Here is a 21,493-nt window from a genome sequence, read left to right as displayed (position 1 = left end):
TATAATGCAATTATAATTAACAGCCTGTAACATATATTGTAGATATGTTACAAGCTATTACTGTAAGATTATGGTGAACATACATTTTACAAAAAATATATTTAAAGTAAATAAATACGATAAAAATTTAACCCTTCCAATTTAACTATTTACTAGTAACTTTTTGCTTAACAATGCGGGTTAGGTACCAGATAGGCCCAAATTGTGGTTCTTTCATCAGCCTACTACCGAAGTTAAGATGAGTAGTGTTTATTCTGCGAATATAAATTCAGAAAGAATAAAGGACGACAAAGAGTATAGCGACTTGATAGCAATCTAAAATAAAGAGATTTACTTGCAATTGTTTATTTTCATACAGAATTAAGTTTGTTTATATTTCCACTACCTTCGTTCGGTACGTGTGGCCTAGTATAAATAGCTACATTTAAGGAAATGTCTCGTAAAGGAAACCGCTCCCGCGTCCTGACACTTTGTAAATGGTGGCGGGATGTGGCGGGAATTATCTAATTCCGTCCTCATTAAAAATATGGGATTCTTTTATATCTAACAAGTTTAAAGATTCGGGAATTTTTAAAGTAAAGATGGAAGCTTATATTCAATAGCTTTGATTAGCTGCATTTATTGTAATCGTTTTCGTGTTTGTATGAGTGTAACATTAATAAATTAAATAGTTTCAATTGATGCAATTGATTGAATTAAATTGTGTAACTGGAAGTTTTTGAAGTTATACTTCTTTTAGCGCGATGGAGAAAAATGATGCGAGTGAATTTTTACGATGCGCGCGCACACCGACACCTGAATTCGACATCGTAAAGTTAGGTCTTGGTGGCATGAAAATCAATAACTATGTTCAAGTATCATGTATACTCTAGTAATTTTATTTTTAGAATACGTATTATACTTACACTTACAATTAAACAGTGTGAATAAATAAATATTATTTTGGTGTTTTTAAATCAATTTCATATACGACGGTGATAGTTTTAACTAATAATTTATTTATTTAAATAAAAAAAATTTTTCTTAAAATCTTTTTGATTATTTTATTATTTATTGTTAATCACTACTGCATTTCAGTTATTTTTTTCCATACGCCAAAGAAGTATAACTTCTAACGCGTGTACATAAGTACACACACTTTTTTTCTACCATTAAAATTAGTTCATCTACATTAAAAATGTAATTTTTAGTAATATACAAGTCAAATTTAAATCTAATAACCGTAAATTTACATCGAAATTAGATTGCCTTGTTAGATGACTTAATTATGGTTTTTCGAGTGACAATGGCAGGTAGTTATTACCAAATTATTTATCAATGATTCAATCTTTCACAGGGTAGCGTGCCAGTGACTACTTTATTTAACAGTTTGTACAATGTCACAAATTATACATATTAATGTCTATGCATGAAAACTAAACTGAATTATAGATTAAATATTCTAATATTTTTAACTATTCTACTTATTAGAATTCTATTACCATTGCAATAAACACTTATCTTATCACTATCACATATTTGAAGACCCGCCTCACTTCATGATAATTAATATTTTCAATGTCCACGACTATATATCCACCGATACTGAGATCCTTTTAATCTCTCGTTTTTGAAAATTAGGCCCATAGTATAATCTCATGAGTGGCAATGTATATGAGTATAATTAATTCTATATGGTCGAATACATTAAGGAAATAGATGAGCAAACATTAAGCCAAGGCCTCGACTTTACTCAAACGTCGATTATTATTTAAAAACAATTATAGAACATGGGGCAAACAGGCAGGAGGCTCACCTAATGTAAGTGATATCGCCACCCATGGACACTCAATGCCAGAGGGCTGGCGGGTGCCTTGCCGGCCTTTTAAGAATTGTTACGCTCTTTTCTTGAAGAGCTTGAATTTATAATTTTTGTTCTTATGAATAAATTATCTACTAGCTACCTACAGCTGGTTTAACCTAGTATATTTGACGTATATGACAATTATGTAACCACAATTTCACAAAGGGAAATGTCGGATAAACTAGGTAAGTCAAGCTAATAAAGAAAAGTTATAACAATATTTTATTTGCATACGTCAATGGAATGCCGAGAGATTTTTCAAAAGTTTAATGTTGATATTTTTAGAATGCCAACGCTCTCACATTAATAGCCGTAATAACAGAACCATTAAGAATTTCAAATGCGTAAAAACACAATATTTGTTCCGCCCACTGTGTCAAAAATTTTAGTGTTAATCTGTGCGTGATTAACAACGATCTATGTGGTATGATTTTAATTTATAGGTTATAAAACTATAAAGCAAGCCTACACGTAATTCAAAAAATTCAAACTACTTAGTACATAAATATGTTTTCTTAAAGTACAAATTTATTTATTTATTTATACTTTTAACTTTAATTAATGTTGATACTCGCTGAGCTAGTGCAACACTTTTCTGACTATGTCACTTTACAGCAAATATTATATTCAAAAAGCCAACCTGTAGTCTGGATTGCAAAGCCTGTCGGGTTCAGCGTAAATACTGACTGACGGTTAATTTAATGTAATTTGTAAAAACCTCCAGCACCACCACGGGTCAGGAATGTGTATCTAAAGGGAGAATCCTCTACCATCCGATCACTGACTGGCCTTCCTTAGCGGTATGCATAATTATGTTGGCGCATCGTCGCAGTAATTTGATTGATTTTATTTCAGTCATTTGTCTACTAGGCAATTTATGGGTTTCAGACCGGGTCTTTCTGGCTGTTAGGACCTGCCGGCTTTTTCAAACTGTTCCTCATATGAGTATTAATTGCGTCCATCGGTGCCCCGGTTGGGCACCATTGCACATTGGTTTTGACCTCGGAATATGAATCATACGCGAAGGCTAAACAATTAAAGTTCTCATTTCCAAACGTTTGAAAACAAATCGCGCGTACGGGAGTGACAGCTGGTTGAACATAACGAATTTAAATTTATCCTCAAAAATATTAGTTTGTTTCTGGACGCATGCCGCGTGTCTTGTGCGCGTCGAATCGAATTTTGGCGGGAAAGTCGTAATTGTCGGTTATTTCTCGGAGTGTCACAGTTTAATTCATGAAATATTTTTTATATAGTGATGCGAAAGTTTAGGGAAAACATTTTTTTAATGTTATTAACTTTATTGAGATTAGAATCCTTACCGCTTTGAAATAATTTATGTTATTCATAAAGATCAAATTGCCGGTATTAATAACATAAAATTAATTGTGATTTTATTGCGTCTAATGAAGAAGACATTTTTTTAATATTAGTAATTTAACAGTATTATATCCGCCTAGACATACATATATTACGCAATCCATGGCCGTTTCACCCAGTTCAATATTTGCTAAACACGTGCTTTCTGTTTAGAGAAATGTCAAACAATACATTACTGACATGCGTCATAAAATTTATGTTGACATTCATTAATACAATCCCGCGGTTTGTACCTGAATTCAAGGACAAATATTTTGTGTTTTGTTACTGATACTCGACTTTACGCACATATTTTTCTTTTATTAAAACCCTTTTACAAACACAAAACACTATATTATAATAATAAAGTTTATATGCGTAAGAGAGATTTTATTTAGATAGTTATGTTTTCGGTGCTTCAAATACTAAGATACTTTTAAGTACATACTGGGCATACTATCTTATATAAAAAAAATCACAAAACGGTTTTCCATTGTTACGTACACTAGAAGCAAATCGGTGCTAAAGTATATATATACTTATGTGAACTCACGAAATAAAAACGATATATCATGATGCTTTTCAAAATCTGCCTTGCCCTTTATGATGCCTATAAAGAAGTCAGTATGTCTAACTCTTAAGATATATAAAGTCCTCTGCCGCCTATCTGTCTGTTCGCGATAAACTCATAAAGCTCCGAAATTGTTGCGGTTTCACTAATATCTATAACGGATTTATGAAGAAGGTTTCAGTATATAATTTACGTACGGTTTGCGTGCGATGCTGGAGCAGGTCGCTATCCTCAGATAAAGCGGTGATAGAAAGTGACCATGTTACTTTGAACGGCTAGAACATTAAAAATGGTCAATTGTGAAAAAAAAAGCGTTCCTCTATCCATAGATAATCCTAACACGGTCAACAAATAAAAACAAAAGACATCTACTACGTCGAAAGATATATTCTGGTTTCATCCACATAATAAGACATGATGACGTCTTATTACATTATTGGTGCTTGGACTAGATTTATCAAGATCGTTTACCGTACGTTTTACTTGTATGACTGCATCAATAGAGTTATAGCTTAGACAATGTGTGGGTAGTATGTGTAAAAAAGTAAATAATTATTGTTGACGTAATAAGAAAATCAAAGTCCCCTCCTATAGTGCCTACGTAATACTTGAACGGCCCCTTATGTGTATTAAATGATGATGAAGATCCACTCCTGGAGATTGCAGGGCTATATCAATAACGCTTAATATATTATTCTATGCAAGCTGCTTTTTTGAACGATACCATTTTAAATGGATACTAACAAAAATGTTTAATTTTACGTATACTACTTCAAAAGAAACGTAAAGCTAAGAATAATAAATTTATAACAAAAGCTAAAAAATTCACAAAGAATATTTTAAAATACAAATATCTTTCATGTTTCACTAAATGAATGCCACAAAATTTGAATTAAACTAATTTACTATTGCCACACGTCAACGTTCATAAAAATGACTACAAAATTGTGTGATCGTAAATAATTTTTCGTATTTTTACATCAAAATATATTCCCACAATCAATTGTTCTATTAATATACAAAGGCGTATATTTAGCTTCAAAATCATAGCAGTACTTCCACTAACGTGATATTCGAGAAATGAACCTACTTTTAGATGACCTATAGAAACAGGTCACTCGTCAAGCAAATTAGACCATCGTTTCTCAAGCCGGGGTCGAGTTTGTTTTAAAAGGGGGTTGCATTCTATTGAAAAATAATAAATACAAACTCCATATAGGTACAAAACATACGTTAAAAATAGTGCGCATATAATTTCTACCGAATTCCGACAGACGTTGTCCTGCTTGATATTTCAAGCGATTAGGATATCAAAAGTATGAAAGTACCAATTGCAGTGCCATCTACCGGGCTGATTTGTGAATCAAAACCATTGAAGGTGCCCAAACGCATACAAAAAAAATCATTCAAATCCATCCAGCAGTTAAAGAGGAGTTCAGTGACATGCACACTTACAGCAGAATTAAGTATATAACATGTAAGCTATCGTATATTTGTTAGATCAAACTAAACACGGTGTGCGAATTTGATTGAAATCGGTTTTACAATGACGCAAGAACGTTTTTGTTTCTTTGGCTTTTTCGTGGGCTGCGACTAAAAAATTGCTGAGAAACGATGCCATAGGCTGTAAAGTTGTTCCAATCGTCAAAGACCAAATATCTAACTTAAATATTCTTAAGTAGGTACATACTATCCATACGCAGAGTAGGTACGGTTATTTTAATCAAAAAACTATAAATATTTGTAGCTTAGAAACACTTAATTGGACTCGACAGAGCTTGAACGTTTTATGAAATTTACAAATAGCTACTTAATTTATTTTTCGCGTGGGCTTCTTTGACGCTCATATGAAGTATCTTTAGAAAAACATGTTGACAACATTAGTTGTCAATATTACAGTTGTCCTCCTGCCTCGTTTCAATATCGTACGAGACGCATTAATTGAAAATTTCATCAGCATCACTTTGATGACTATAAAAAAGTATATAATGTACAGTTTAATAAATCTGTTCCGCCGGCAGTGTTAATTATCACACCGCAAATCGTTGAGATATAAAATAAATTTATTAATGCTTAAAAACATTAATAGAGCAATAAATAATAAAATTACATACTGATTTTATTTAGGGATAAATAAATTAAATATACATACATCACCTTTGAAATGTCTCAGTAGCTGTTGCCAATTTATTTTTATAAACGAATTCCTCTAAAATGTTATCACAAGTGTATCGTGTGACCGTGACATTCAAATATTAATTGACAATAAGTTTTTATTATCACAGATTATTCTGAGAAATTATCATATTAATGGGATTGGAGAAGAAAGTCTCTCTGTAAAGTTTCGTGTTTTTCGACGTTTCAAAATCTTTAAGAGTCTATAAAGACGTGTTACGTTCCTTAAATTTAATAATTTATTTATTTTGGGATAATTAATAAGAAAGTCATGATTGTGTCATAGGTATTCAAAAGCTACATCCAGATATTTTAACATTCCCTGTCAAATAGTCTCCTAGGAGGTTGACAGATGTCCGTTCGATCCTAGACGGGTAGTGTCATATGTCAAAAACGTTTTTGACATAAAGGTCATCTTATCCCTAATATGAAGCCTAGAAATCTAAGCCCTAAAAGTATTACTTTTGTCAACCTAATTTATTTTCAAAGTGAGAATTGAGTGACAAGAACAACAAACAATATTCATTCTTTAATTAGTATTGCAATATTTACGGAAAGTGCAAAATTCTTTAACGTTTACGAACCAAACAAATCATTAAGTCTTGTTTTGAGACGCATTTATTATATACATCAAAAGATTGTATCGCACGAACCCTTTTTTCCGCGAAAATGTAATGTAGTTGTTTACATGTCCGCGATTTTGTATTAAATGATTCAACTTCATGCTTTTCAACACTGATTTCATCTTGAAGTGTTTATGAAACATCGTGAACTTTTTAAAGTGCTTAAAAATTAATGCTGACAACATTATGTCCATGTGGTTGACTTTAATAAAGAGTTCTCAGTGGAGTTGTACACCGAAACCAATCTGTGTAAGTTTTATTATAAGATACCAAAAAGTATTAAGTAAGTACATCCAAGGGAATACTTTGGTCGTAAACAACGTCGTAACAGCCGAAGTGATTGTTATTAACATTAATACATAATACAATAGAATTCAGCCGGGACCTTTGATTTTGGTCTCGGATCTAGGTGATCTATTTGATTGACAAATTATCATGACACAGATACAGAGATCTGAGGCCTAGATCTAAATAGGTTGTAGCGCCACTGTTTTTTTTAAATATTAAGTGTTATTTCATGGTAATATTATATTTACCTAATAATTTTTGAATATTTATTTACAGTTTTATTATATTTCGTGTCGGACACCCGTTTCATGGGTGATGATTATTTTGGAATTGTCCGCGGAGACAAGTATTTTTTGACACAGATTATACACCATTGCCGAAATAAATAAAAAAATATCCTCGAAAAAGTTTGATGGTTATTCTATTTGTCCACAGTTGCAAGTCCGTAACTCCCGTACCGAATCGACAGAAGATGAGAAACACAGCGATGACAGCCGACCGCTCAGTCACGCTTCCGATTTCAGCAGGGATAATATATGTAAGGCATTTTGGTTATTTCATGTGATATAAACGTAAATATATATATCTTTACGTTAGGCATTTCGAATTGCAGATATTATAGTTTTGTTTGGAGAGTTGTATTAACTAAATGTGTCTACGGTAATGGGCGTGTGGTACCTATAATCCTAATTAAGCCTGTGATTAATATAAAATGTATTAACAATGTAACCTTTTCACTATTAAGTATCTGACGACGCATAAGACAGATTCCTATGCGCTCATGATAAGACAATACAGCCCCATTAGGTATTACTTAGTTATGTATTACTAATATTATTATATTTTTTCGTAAATCTTTGATACATTTGGTATAGTAAGCTCTCGATAATTTAAAATTCAAATTATCAATTATTCAAAATAGCCATGATAGTCCGAATAGTAAATAATAGTGATATCTCGTGATTTATTATTATATATTAACAATTGAATACAATTATTCACAAATGTTTACTTCGAATATAAGTCCGTTAAATTTTTTTTGAGCGAGCAACTCAGTTTTAAAATTCCAAAGAATAAAAAAATATACACGTCTATTCATGAATACAATAAACACTTCAAATTATAGAAAGACGGGATGCCTGAACTTTAATCAGGTCACATGATCGCATGATGGCAAACTTCAGATCCAATTGACATTGATTTTAATCAATTTATCGAGTATTTTTGAAGGAACCGGAAAAAAGTTCTAATTACCGAGAGTGTTGTTTTCCATCTTTGGATGTATTTTTAGTATAATTGTTTGTTGCTATACATAATTTATGTTAGCTGTATTACGATACAAATAACGTAATTTTTTATATACTTTCAGTGTCTCTCAGCAATGCCCCACGTCGAAGCCGGCGCGGGACAACCACGAGTGAATGGCAGCGACCTCTTACGCGATACCTTCCCGTTGACAGAGACGACTTTGATTTACGACGACACGTCGAATCCGCAGGTAACCGGAACATAAGTTTTAATAAAGAAAAATTGTGTATTTTTCAAACAGCATCTGCTCTAATGTAGGATAATTAATAATAAAGTCAGGATTGTGTCACTTACTCAAAAGCTTGATCCAGATATTTTAATATTCCCTTTCCAAAGTCCTGAGATGTTGACATAGATACATAGGCTAAATTCAAATACGTTTTTGACATAAGGGAGTCATCTTACCCTTAATAAATCTTATCTTTAATTTTCTTTCTTCTAGCAAAGTAGGAACTCACATGATATAGACAAATAATTATTGATAACTTCAAAGATTTATAACTGAAAGTCTAATAGTAAAATACTTACAAAACATAATAATATTAGTAATAACAAATTATAACAATTACAAATCTAGCCATAATTATATAATGTTTCTCATGAATGGGCTTACCGATGCCATAATAGCTGCAATTGTCTGGATTGTGTTTGTAAACGAGCGGTTTTCTGTGTTTCAATTTTCATACTTACTAAATAATACGTTCGACATCTTCCCGAACCTGTATGGAGCTGTCTGCCCACGCGTATTTTTTTTACTTAGCCTTTTTAGTAGCTACATACCTACATATGGAACATTTTGCTATGCTACCCCTTAGAGACTGTTCGTTTATCCGGGATTTAAATAAAAATAATTCATCAGAACCTACTCAGAGGAGGACAAGGAATAAACAATAAAAAATCTCGAATCCAAAGCCATCGCCCAGCAAAATATTTATATAGGCTTATTTGTTTGTTGCTTTACATGATTTGTATTATATTTCAGGTCACCAAATCGAATTGTGCCCCTACGTGACGATAAATTCGAGTTCTTGTCGGGGTTATTTGCACAAATTGGGCGCCAAATTCCATACGTGGTCCAAAAGGTACATTGACGATCGGATTCCAACATACCAGTGGTTATTTCTGCGAGGCGTAGATCTAAAGAAAGCATTTACAATCGTATATTATATAAAAAAAACATTGTGTGGAAACGGAAAGCGCATTGTTTGCAAGATTTAAAGTGTTACATACCGCGAACTATGATTTCTAAATGTATTATTAGTATGTCAAAATCCTATATATTTTTGATTTCGCTCTTTGAACCATAGACGTGATTATTACATATTATGTTTATTTAGTTATTGTATACTTATTAAGAAAGAAAAAGAACTTTACAGTAGTTTGGGCGACAAACTGCACACAACAATATCATTATATATTTATATTGTATATGTATATTATTAATACGATTTACTCCAAAATAGGTCGACTTAAAGTACCATAAATTATTTCTCAACAGGCAATTCTGTATTATCATAATTCTGATTTCTTATTTCTTAGAAAATATTAGGAAGGGACCTTTTAAACATATGTGTAATGTAATATTATAATTTTTCGCTTAAATTTAGCTTTTTAAAGAAGTAACAGCTCATGTGAATAGTAAAAAGATAAATAAATTAAATTAGTGGCGCTACAACCTCTTTAGGTCTTGGCCTCAGCTTTCTGAATCTGTTTCATGATCATTTTTTTTAAACTAATAGGCAAGTAGGTGATCAGCCTCCAGTGCCTGACACACGTCGTCGACTTTTTGGGTCTAAGACATGTCGGTTTCCTTTGGTGCACAGCCTGGGATCGAAGCTACGACCTCAGGTATGAGAGTCGCACGCTGAAGCCACCAGGCCAACACTGCTCCTAGTAAAAAGATAATTAATAATTCCAGGTGGTTCGTTTTTGACCGTGAATCTAAAACATTCGTCTACTATTGGGACAAGACTGAGAAAAAGCCGCGAGGTGGCGCTTATTTCCAGGTAAATAATTTAATAATACTAGACTATATTCTAGTATTGTGTTTGGGATTATTATATTATAACAATCTTAAATTATCTTTCCTAAGTTATTATTACCTCCATTTATATTTTTCTTTTAGCTATATTTTTTTTCTGTTTAGAAATTTTAGTATCAATTTAAAACATTTGGCAGTCATTTACTAAATCATCAAAACAAAATCAGTCTGATTGCATTGATTTAACTGTATGTATCTCTTTTCATGGTAGCTTAAAGAAATAGTTAGTATAATAGTAGGTCAGAAAAAGAGAAAAGATTACTTTTACAAAAAAAGTGCAAGGAGCCTGATTTAGTTATTATGAATATATATTAAATAAATAAAAATGTGTTTATTAATTTCAAGTACATAATATATGCATTAAGATTTGGAAACCCTTTTGAGTGTAAAAATACCTGTGTCAGGGATGTCAGGTCTTCCATAACAAACTATTTTTTAACTATTTAAGTATTATTTTATATATTTAAGTATAAGTATTGCCATACAAAAAATATCGGTATTTAAATCAGGCAACTCAATTTAAATATTTTTTATAGGTAATAGAAGAAGTGTATCTAGATCATGGCAACACGTCGAAATCACCGAATCCACAGACAACATTTATTGTCAAAACTAAACAAAGGCGGTACTTCCTTATGGCGCCATCTGGTGAAGCCGCTAGAATATGGATAGATGTCATCTTCACCGGCGCTCAGGGATATACGGAATATCTCGAATGATGAATATCAATTATATTGGGAATTTTGGGAGCCACTTTTGGGCCCACTTTTGGACCCTATATTTGAGAGAAGTTCTGTCGGGAGCCTTTTGATCCCTTTTTTAAGGACTTTGGAAAGTGCCTTACTTCCGTGTTTATACAAATTACGAGTTGTAATATGTTCATGTGAATGCGTTGCCTACAGGAAAATGTACGCCTTATAGCAATTACGAGTGATATTTGGAATATTCAAACAGCAAGTTTTCTTTTCTGCGCATGCGCATGCGGTTCTTTGGATACACGGTTCTTAGTTTTGGGGATTACCTCATTTTGTATAGAAATCGTCAATTGGAAGATAATTTTTATAAGTACGAAAAAATATAATCAATTAACACAAATGCATGGTTAAATATTAATGTTTCCTATAAATACTGTAACAAGTACCTATATTATACAATTATGTGATATACATTTAAATATACAATTTATGTATCTAAATTATATACATAATCACATTTGAAATAACTACACATGTTAACTATACCATTATTAATAAAATAATGAATTAATAAATTGCTTTACAAATAATTAAAATTTTGCTCCTATTATTTGTATTATTTACTTTAAAAGTAAATGTATTAGAAACTATACCTATTTGTGATATACTTTAAGGTATAAGAAACAGTATTCTTTTTTATTTGTTTATTGAATTATTATACACCAAATTGCTTTAATCGGCTTACAGAAAACGGAATAAAATAATTATAACATCAAATAAGTCATCTGTAAGTTGGATAAAGCAACTGGAATTAATCATAGACAATAAATAGAGATGTGCCAATGTAGTATGTATAAATAATGGCAGCTATTTTTATATGTTCGGTATTTGTGCCTTTTTTAAGACTGAGGTTTTTAAATGGTATTTACTGTGAACAGCACTTAATACTGTATAATTATACGATTATAAAACTACCTATTTATATAATCTGTGCACGCTTATTAATAATGTTACCAACTTGTGTATCATTGATTGAATTGAAGTAAAAAAAAATAAGATTTTATATTATACACATGTGAATCTGGAATACTTTGACTTTATTTTAAAATGTTACCAGGATGTTTTATGGCAACTATACATTGCCAATGAAATTCGAATATTATTAATTAAAATTATCTTTATACATTTTGAGGTACATTTGTAAATATCATTTTAGCATCATTAAACTAAGTATTGTTTATTACATATTATTGTCAATTTTTTGTGCCTCAATTTATCAAATAAATTTGCATTTTTAATTTAAGTACAAACTTTGTAACAATACAAAGGATACCAGTGTAAAAAATTATTCTAAGTGCTTGAGCCACTGCAACTTGTACCTTATGTTACGGCTGATACCAATTATATTTTAATTTTAAGGTCACAATGTCTTAACAAATGAATTAATAAAAGATTTTGGAAATGTATTTGTTTGTTTTAAAATAAAACGTGGTGGGTGTATAATATACAACACCACGTTTTATATTATACAAGTCCTGTTACGCCCTTACTCATAAGAATGTTACTGCTAACGTAGTAAAAAATCATGCGCAATATCAAACACATCTTTCAAAATACTATTGGAGAAAAAAAAGAAATTAGATATCTATATACCTACATAATCTTTTTATACTATAAAAATGTGTCCCAATTTATGGGCAAAGATGTTTTGGGTTGTAAGAAAATCCACAAAAATAAATATTTAATAACTAAATAATATTAATGTTATTACTAGCCATAATTTTTTCTTAAATATCTTTTACATTATATTTTCTAAGCAGGGACTGTAACTACATAATTATTTTGGGCAATTTGAGTACTAATGTTGATTAATGATTTTATAAAGCCACTTTAGCCAGATTGTTCCCACACAGGGTCTACAGACTATAATATTTGCTGTTTTACTTCAGACGTCAGTCATACGAACCGGTAATATGTCATTTATTTGAAGTTGTTAAAATGGAAGTAGAGTTAATTGGAAATAAACAAGCTACATATATTTCCTTATTCATTTTAAATAATAAGTTACCAAATTAGTCATAAAATAATACGCGTCTACAACAGGATAAGAATATATAGGGATAATATTTAATAATATACGGCTCAGTACTCACGTCATATTTTTTCAGTGTATAACTGAACACGCATAGAAGAAGACTTGTCCAGCGATACTTAATAAAAAAATTAATTAAAAATGGATTTAATCAAAAGTGCCCGAGAATTTATAAGCCACTGGTATTTAAGATATTTAGTGTCAATTGAGCTGTATATGGTGGAGCCATGGGAAAGGCTTGTAATACGTATCCTTTTTAAAATAAGAAGATATTATATTATTATGTTCATTTATATTGAATTTCATTTATTTGTATACAAAGCATAAGTATTGACAGACAACCAGCCAGTAAATTATTGCAGAATAATATATATTTACTGGCTGGTTGTTAGTTATTAGTAAATGCATTGTTTTTTTTACAACTACAAAATTAGGTATCATTCGAGAACAACACTGCTAAAAGCATAGCAAAAGGCAGTGACTAAAACTAAAACATTGCATTATCTATTCATACTGTTCAATAAACATCTATACCAAATTATAAGGTAAGACACATTGTACTATGATTCAACAGATTGTTATAATTGGCCTATTTTAGTAATATTACCTGTTTACCCATTAGCTTATATTATCACTTCCTCTTATTGTGGTCTTAGAAACCTACGGAAACTTGTAAATTAATTTCCTTAAAAGTGTTACAGATGTAATATTTGCCATATTTTTTGGCTTATTTTGGTATTTCAACTACTCAGTAATTGTTTATGCAATTGCTCAAATAAGAAACTGTCCCAGCCATGCCTATGAAATGCTGTAACTAAGGAATGATGGTATCGTGAAGAAATATTTTGTTGTACTATTGTTAGTATACTTTGTTAAATAAATATTGTCTTTTTTATGCTTCTTTAACCAAATATTTGTGTCGTCAATTATTTTTATTTAAAAATGATAAGATATATGATAAGGAACCTAATTCTATTAAAACTATTCAGATAATCAAGGTTCTTGGAGTAATAATACATAGATATCTAGACATTCAGTCCGACGCTATTATGTTCTTGTAGAATATTTAATAATAAATAAAAATACACTGTTTGTATATAAAAAAAATATTTGTTTGAGTAATCTTAAATTGTACCACAATTAAGTTGATAGTAAAACCACTATATAAGATCAAATAAATAACAATATTGCTGTCCTTAGTCTAAGGTTTATTTTCCATTATTTACTATGATTACAGTTAATGTTGAAATCTATCGTTATTTTGTAGAATAGTTGTATGTAAACATAGGTTAGCCTGGTATGACAACCTTGGCTAACCTTATGTCATCATCCCAACACCATATGTGCCTGTGTCCCATCCCATTTCAACTTTTTAAGTTATTTATGCATCCTTAAATTCATTTTACTTTTGATTTAGTAATTTGTTCTAAGTTATTAATAAAGATTCAAACTTATTTTCCGTACAATAAATTAATTTCACATTACGAAGGCCACAGCCGAAGGTTTCAAAAAAAAAAAAAATGTTGAAAACTGCAATTTAATTAAAATAAAAATTACAATTAATATTGAAGCTAAATAATCCAATCTTAGGAATTTTTGAACACAATATAGGTAAGTATATAATTTTTTTATAGATTCGACTGTAATTCCAGTCAATTGCGAATGCAGATTCCATGATATACGCCTACGTAACACCTACATACTTATTATATCCACTTCTACGATGGGGTCTTTCAGGAACTTGTTCTTTTCCAGGATGTCTTTTTGTTTCATTCCAATCGTTAATACGTAACGATGCTAATAAATGTAATTGTATTTATTACATACAGTGCCGGATTAGCCACGTAGCAAATGCTACGGACCCCGCGTATTTAGGGGCCCCTCGCACCAACGTACCCGTAATAAAAAATATTAATTCACATAGCAGCGTACTGTATCTTGCCTCACTTCCACTTAAAAATCTAAAACAATTCATCCCGTTAAATCGTAAAAATAAATAGGTATTTTACAAACTTTTTATCGTAATGTTCTAAAGTTTAATAATTATAATCGATATATTTAGACTAGCGTCTATACCACGTCTACCTTTCAAGCGGCCAGATTTTTATAAGAATGCCTTAATCATCTTATTTTGTTGAATTTATATCATGATTTGCTGAAGTCTATTTGAGAGTGTTACCATTACTATATTTGCCGGTATTAATTCCAAAAATATTCGTTGGTTTTATTTAATACTCTAAACTTGAGAAGGGGCCCCTTATATTAGAATAGGGATAGAATTTGCTACAGGCCCCGCGCTGACTTAATCCGGCACTGACTACATATACATATCCTTACATTGATTTAAATATACTGGACACTATATATATCTTTGTGATAAGACGTTTATTCACATTAGTAATAGCAAATCCTGGTGCCTTGAGGTAAAAGTGTAATGACTGACTTTAGGGATAGTTTCTATTTTATCAGGGTCAATACCAATAATTGTGTGGCTTAATACCATCTTCACTAATTATATTCCCTTAATATATAGGTTACCTACTGATATCTTTCAAAACGTCGTATCTGTAGGTACCATAAAATTCGAATATTTTAATACTTTTTCTAAATTTATTTTGTAGGAATAGCGATAACTCTTTGTATAATTACTACCCCGTCTACTTTAATGCGATGTTTACTTTTATTCGTGAAGTTACCTAAGTGGTTAACCTTCAATGCAAAATACGTCTGCATGATAACACAATGAAATTAAATTAACATCTTCAACACAAACGATAGCGATAGGAACTCCTACTATTAGCAAACAGCCAGGAGGCTTACCTGATTGTTAGCACTGTTCTATAGAAATATATATATTCTATGGGTAAATAGTAATAATTTAAGCAACAGACAAATAATTATTAAATCATATTGTTTTTTACAATAAATACAGAATAAAACAAATTACAAAAGAATTAATTTTATTACACTTTCAAGTAGCTGACACAATACCCATTTGTATAGCGAAACATTTCTGGGACCTTGAGTGACATTTTTTCCAAATGATCTACACCCTTTGTAAACATACTTTTCGATATGTCTGTAGAAATCACACTTGGATCAGCTAACCAAGCTTCTACTTCGGTGTTTAAAGAAGATTCAATCTTGTACAGAACTTTTGTAAGCACAGTTGACTGTAATTTAATTTTATCATTTAAAATCAAATCATCAGTGTTTCTTAAAACTTGCAACTCTTTATCCATTATCCAAAGCAGCACATATTGCTTGTTGGAAGCAGAAATTAAGCACTCTAAAACAATCTTATACATTATTGTGTACTGTAAGCCAAGGTTAAATTCATTCATCATATTTTCAATTGTGTATATAAAATCATCTACACTTATATTATCTGTACTATTTTTATGAGTAAATGCATATATCTCCTCATTATTATGTGTTATCTTCACTTCTGAATTATACAGTTGTACAGTATCTTTCTTCTTTATGCCAAGCCAAGCGAGGCATCTATTACAATGATATATTTCACGATGTAGATTAAATTTATTTGCTCTGTCTGTCAATAGATTATTATTTATGACAAAAAATGTTAACCTATGTAAGAAATCTAGCTTTTGAGGTTGCAATACAATAGTCTCCGATGTGTTTTCATGACTGTGATTGTGACAAAACCATTCAGACATGTCCAGATTTGATGTAGGCAACTCTAATATCCTGTCAAACTTCACAAAATTATTAGATATCATATTAGAGCAATTTGCACATACAATTTTAATATCTTCATTGGATTTCAAATTAATATTCATGTTATTGACTTTTGGCTTATTCTCAATGCTGTCTGTTGGCAGAAATTCGGAATAGAATCCACCACCATTCTTTGGTTCTGTCAAAATTCTAAATGATATGGTATTTTTATCTACTTTGAGACATGACATGGAATTTGGTATGATATAGCAGAATTCCTCTATTGGAATACAACAGGTCACATCACTTTCTTCATCGGAATAGTCAGACAAACTTTCAATAGAGGATAAGCTGTTGCTTCTTTTAAAGCCATCATTATAATAATTCAATATAATACAGTTAGACCGAATACTTATTTTCAAATTACAATTTTTACTAAAATCAATATTTGTAGTTATATAAACATTACAACTTCTCAAGCGAGATCTGATTTCAACAAAAATATTTTTAACTAACATTTTCACTTACACTAATTTACGATTACTTGTCAATTACATCTGCCTTTATCTTCTTGACATAACCATTTGTTTCATAAATGTTAAATAATGTATCCATTTCACGAATTGTGAATGGTAAAGTGACTTTAGTATAATAATCATTCATAATTTCAATGTTATTGATGACTGTATCAAGTAAATGAGATCTTTCTGCATAAATACCAGGTGCTTCGTGTTGAATATACGTAAAATGTACGTGTAAATGGTAGAATGATGGCTGATAATGAAGATAAATCCGTAATTGACTGCTTGGAAGGTTGTACTTCTCTAATATCACTTTCTAAAAATAAAATCACAAATTATATTATTTTTATCTACATAAATACAATGTTAAAGAAATTGTACAACATAACTATTGCCATAAAAAAAATGTGTTATTATAAATACAATGTTAAAGACATTGTACAATTTTTTTTATTGCCACCAAAAAAAGTGTAATCAAGAAGGACATCAGGCTTAATGCCTTATATCAGATAAATAATTAGGACTATGTAGCTGATTAATTACCTTTCCTTCGTCTCTGATATTTTTCAACAGTGGTAAATGCCTCTCATCCAATTCTCTGATTGATTTTATGCCTCTTTGTCTTACAATTGCCAACAAATACAAGGTCTCTTTAGTCAGTCCGTCCCACTTTAAATCAGGAACTAGTACAAAACCATTAGTTTCACATGTATTATCATACACAATTCTGTCTTGTTCACTTTTTCCTTCCAAGATGTTGTATACCCACTGAAATGAAAAAAATATAGTTACTTACCAATATCATCAATTTATATAATGTAGAAGCTAGGAAACTTGTTAGGTAATCTACTAAGATTATATTGATTCTTAAAGTGCTCTTGTCTTATAGATATATGTCTGACATAATAACCTACAAATATAATGAAAGTAATAGATTTCTAATAATCCACCTACTCAAAATCCATGATTAATAAATATCTCTTAAAATTTGTTAATAACATCAGTGAATTAGGAGTTATAGTCAGTAAATCAAGATTGGAAAATTAAAAATAATACCTGTAAAGTAAACTGCTCCTTTTGTAAATGTGGAAGGGTCAAAGTATTATAGCATGCTGGTGTTTCTAAAATTAAATGTACTTCTTGTTTAGTGTACTTAGATATATGCTTCTCAGTAGCAGGGTAGATAGTTGAAGTTTTAACACCTGTAAAATTGTTTTGTAAATAATAATTTGATCAATAAATCTCTTCAAAGTAGATAAATCCAAATCAGGAAATAAACCTCATCAAAGTACATAACAGTAATATCATAAGACGATTTTACTCCTTAAAATACAGACAATTGAATGCCAACACAACAAAGTAAACCATATTGTATAAGATATGTCTGTTCATGATCAAGGTTGTAAGTTCTTAGTTGTTAAATTATTGTCTTATCAAATCTTAGACCTTTGCCATCATTATCTCTGGGATAGTAATATAATTAAGAATTGAATCAAATAAGCAATATCATGATGCATGGAACAAAGTGGCATCCTGAGAAATTACTCATGCTGGCGAAAATATAACTTTTGATGTAAACCTTGAAATTCGAAAGTACACTAACCATTCACTGATGATATCGGATAACATTCAAAGTTTCCGTAAATGTCGTTCTGGAAGAAAGGGTGTACCTTTGTATCACAAGAAAAATAGCCTTCGCTGCTTAAATCTTGCTCTTTGAAAGCTTTTTTTTCTAAAATCACAATGCCTACACCACTTTTCTCTTTGAAATTTCCTAATACACTTACTATTTTCTTACTCGTATTGTTATTTAAAATTTTAGTAGGAATAAAATTTTTAAGTTCTATTTGATTCTCATTTACACCATTGCCATTTTGATCGTCTAATTTAATTTTTTTCGCACACGGGGTTTCTACAGCATTGCTTTGACAATTGCCGTCAGACATTTTGAAATCGTGCTGCCATATTTCTTAGAATCATAAAATCTACGCGTAAAATTGCCAGAATTGAAATAACTAAATATAGAACATTTAAATTTTAAAATATTCAATGCATAATTATATTTCATGATGACGATTAAATAATAATATGATATGTATTATTATTATTTAATCGTCTATCACAAAACTATATTTTGGTGTACATTGATAATCTTAAAGGGCATATTCTAATTAGTATGTTAAGTGCTTAAGTGCTTTTTAAAATTTAATATGTTTGTCAAACTTCATACAGAATAATGATTTGACAATTTTTGAAACTAGATTTAAATTTGGTTGACGGACCTTTAACAGGCGCTGTTCATTAATAATTGATCAAAAATCAGACATAACATTTATACGTCCTGCGGTTAAAGAAGTAAACTAGAATGAAATTAACTATATACTTGATTATTTCCATATCTTTAAATTTAGTTTTTCATACGTTTATATTAGCTAGGTGGTGATAAATATCCAGATTAGACGGTCAATCAACTTTGAATGTCTGTCAATCTACTATTATGATGAATTGGTCAATTTTGTCCGTGCCGTTGTACAATGGTATTTATGGACGAGTCGTTACATATTTGAATCACAAAGGATTTCAGAGATGATATGAGTAAAGATTAGGTAAAATAACTATTCCAAAAAGACTAGTGAATAATATTTGTAATAAATAATTTAGTTTAGTTTATTAACAAGGTACCTACTTTATTATCCTTTAAACAATACGTAAAAATTCTAGTGAGTCGTAGACATTCCTGTCTTTCGTTGCCACATCATAAATCTATAAACTTTATTTAAAAAACATATTCATCTAAAAATTATGAATGTATACAAACAATAGAGTGTCTGCAAGTACTTCTAAATATTAAATTACATAATAAAAAATTATAAGTAATATACCAAAGTGCATTATCAAAATCACTTTAAATTTTATGTTGTCCCCCATGGGATAGCCGAAGATGATAAAAAAGTTTAATTATCGTGTGTGTAGTTTTTATGTCACTAAGCAATTCACTATCTTATAAATTAAAGTTATCGAACGTTAGAGAAAACAATATCGATACAGGAAATAATAAATATTTCTCCATAACACACCGATGTTGGCCGCCCGCAGATTCCTACCTATCAGTTTCGAAATCTAATCAACACATTTAAGATATGTAAATTTTATGAATAACTCTCGTTGAAGTTAATGAAGTGAAAAATAGATATCCGGATTTCAATGGATAGGTACATCATATTTTTAAAAATTATAAAAAAAAACTAAATAATGTTCAATAAAATAATAAACCATAAATTAGTTATCTAAGATAACTTTTTATTCTAGTTTAGGTTATTGCAATTATTATTAACTGAAGTAGGAGAAAAAAACCTACCTAAACTAAGATATATTTTATCCCATAAATTCAATTTTCAAAGTTAAAATAAACATGACGTAATTTGTTATAAAATTTATTAATATTATTAAAGGATATACAAACTTTAACAACGTCTCCAGTCTGTGACTAATCTAACACCGGCTTCTGAAAGGTGAAGCAATTAATTGACGGGATTAATAAGTTGCGGGTGTAACGAGTACATTGTGTCGATGTCTTACGACTAAAATCCATAGAGATTTTCATCAAATGTAATAGATTTATAAAAACGTTCCCTTATTTAAATCTTTCAACATTACTTTTCTTCCTAGTTTATTGGAGTTAAATTAAATTTTAAATTTACTGGTATATATCACATTTAAGATTGTTGACTGGGAAATTTTACGTCATATACATGATTTTCATAATTACTATTTATTTCATTTAATTAATTTGTATATAATTTATATATATATATATATATATTATATAAATATATAAATGAATCAATATTTCGCTCGGTGACGGCATCACGCGTGAACGGCTGGACCGATTTCGCTATTTTTTTATTTTTTTCTTGTGTTTGTTATTGACAGGAGAAGGTTCTTATGAAAGAAACAAATAAGAAAATAGGGCAGAAAATTAGAACATTTAATTAGGTACGTAATCCAGACTTTTGTTACAGTGAAATTGTTGCATTAGTGGCATTAGTCTTGTAAACAGAAAAACCAACAAATAATGTTGTAAGTTCATAAAGCATTACAAAAATAATAATCTTTATTTAACAATACATTGAGCATTACACTTTGTTTCTGATATATTTTTTAGTTACTTATACCAATTCGAAATCAATATTCTTATTTAAGACAGGAAAACGTTAGTCGGATCCGCCAGTAATAATATAATAATATCGATGTGTATCAAAAGCTTTATGTCAACACCAATAAATGCTTGGGAGC

The 21,493-nt window shown here is 30.3% G+C and overlaps 4 protein-coding genes across 4 annotated transcripts in view; 2 read left to right on the top strand and 2 right to left on the bottom strand.

The window, feature by feature from the left end:
• Positions 1-12,369, top strand: part of LOC111000039 (GRIP and coiled-coil domain-containing protein 2) — a 71,022-nt gene extending 58,653 nt beyond the window's left edge. Inside the window, exons 15-19 of the mRNA XM_022269364.2 lie at positions 7,295-7,397; positions 8,229-8,357; positions 9,150-9,249; positions 10,086-10,173; positions 10,745-12,369. Coding sequence (XP_022125056.2) covers positions 7,295-7,397; positions 8,229-8,357; positions 9,150-9,249; positions 10,086-10,173; positions 10,745-10,927 — 603 coding nt within the window. The 3' untranslated portion in view covers positions 10,928-12,369. The remainder of the gene's footprint in view (positions 1-7,294; positions 7,398-8,228; positions 8,358-9,149; positions 9,250-10,085; positions 10,174-10,744) is intronic.
• Positions 12,370-12,873: 504 nt separating this feature from the next.
• Positions 12,874-14,190, top strand: LOC111000046. The gene is made up of 2 exons (XM_022269375.2): positions 12,874-13,242; positions 13,697-14,190. The coding sequence occupies exons 1-2, from the start codon at positions 13,137-13,139 to the stop codon at positions 13,807-13,809; spliced, it is 219 nt and encodes a 72-aa protein (XP_022125067.1). The 5' UTR covers positions 12,874-13,136; the 3' UTR covers positions 13,810-14,190.
• Positions 14,191-15,938: 1,748 nt separating this feature from the next.
• LOC111000035 lies at positions 15,939-17,194 on the bottom strand. The gene has a single exon (XM_022269359.2). The coding sequence runs from the start codon at positions 17,192-17,194 to the stop codon at positions 15,959-15,961; it is 1,236 nt and encodes a 411-aa protein (XP_022125051.2). The 3' UTR covers positions 15,939-15,958.
• A 22-nt stretch (positions 17,195-17,216) lies between these two features.
• LOC111000036 (m7GpppX diphosphatase) lies at positions 17,217-19,159 on the bottom strand. The gene is made up of 4 exons (XM_022269360.2): positions 18,801-19,159; positions 18,254-18,399; positions 17,741-17,965; positions 17,217-17,513 (listed from the first exon to the last, which is right to left on the bottom strand). The coding sequence occupies exons 1-4, from the start codon at positions 19,141-19,143 to the stop codon at positions 17,217-17,219; spliced, it is 1,011 nt and encodes a 336-aa protein (XP_022125052.2). The 5' UTR covers positions 19,144-19,159.
• Positions 19,160-21,493: the final 2,334 nt, after the last annotated feature.

This window comes from Pieris rapae, chromosome 9, assembly GCF_905147795.1.
Source record: "Pieris rapae chromosome 9, ilPieRapa1.1, whole genome shotgun sequence".
Lineage (NCBI taxonomy): Eukaryota > Metazoa > Arthropoda > Insecta > Lepidoptera > Pieridae > Pieris > Pieris rapae.
This window is presented reverse-complemented; position numbering and strand designations above follow the sequence as displayed.

What these genes read in the sequence shown, in the direction of transcription:
- LOC111000046 (XM_022269375.2), top strand. Translation starts at nt 13,137, where the DNA reads ATGGATTTAATCAAAAGTGCCCGAGAATTTATAAGCCACTGGTATTTA. An exon ending in ATGGGAAAGGCTTGTAATAC is followed by an intron (nt 13,243 to 13,696) that starts GTATCCTTTTTA and finishes AAAGTGTTACAG; the next exon opens with ATGTAATATTTGCCATATTT.
- LOC111000035 (XM_022269359.2), bottom strand. Translation starts at nt 17,194, where the DNA reads ATGTTAGTTAAAAATATTTTTGTTGAAATCAGATCTCGCTTGAGAAGT.
- LOC111000036 (XM_022269360.2), bottom strand. Translation starts at nt 19,143, where the DNA reads ATGTCTGACGGCAATTGTCAAAGCAATGCTGTAGAAACCCCGTGTGCG. An exon ending in AGGAGCAGTTTACTTTACAG is followed by an intron (nt 17,966 to 18,253) that starts GTATTATTTTTA and finishes TTTTCATTTCAG; the next exon opens with TGGGTATACAACATCTTGGA. An exon ending in ATATCAGAGACGAAGGAAAG is followed by an intron (nt 17,514 to 17,740) that starts GTAATTAATCAG and finishes TTTTATTTTTAG; the next exon opens with AAAGTGATATTAGAGAAGTA.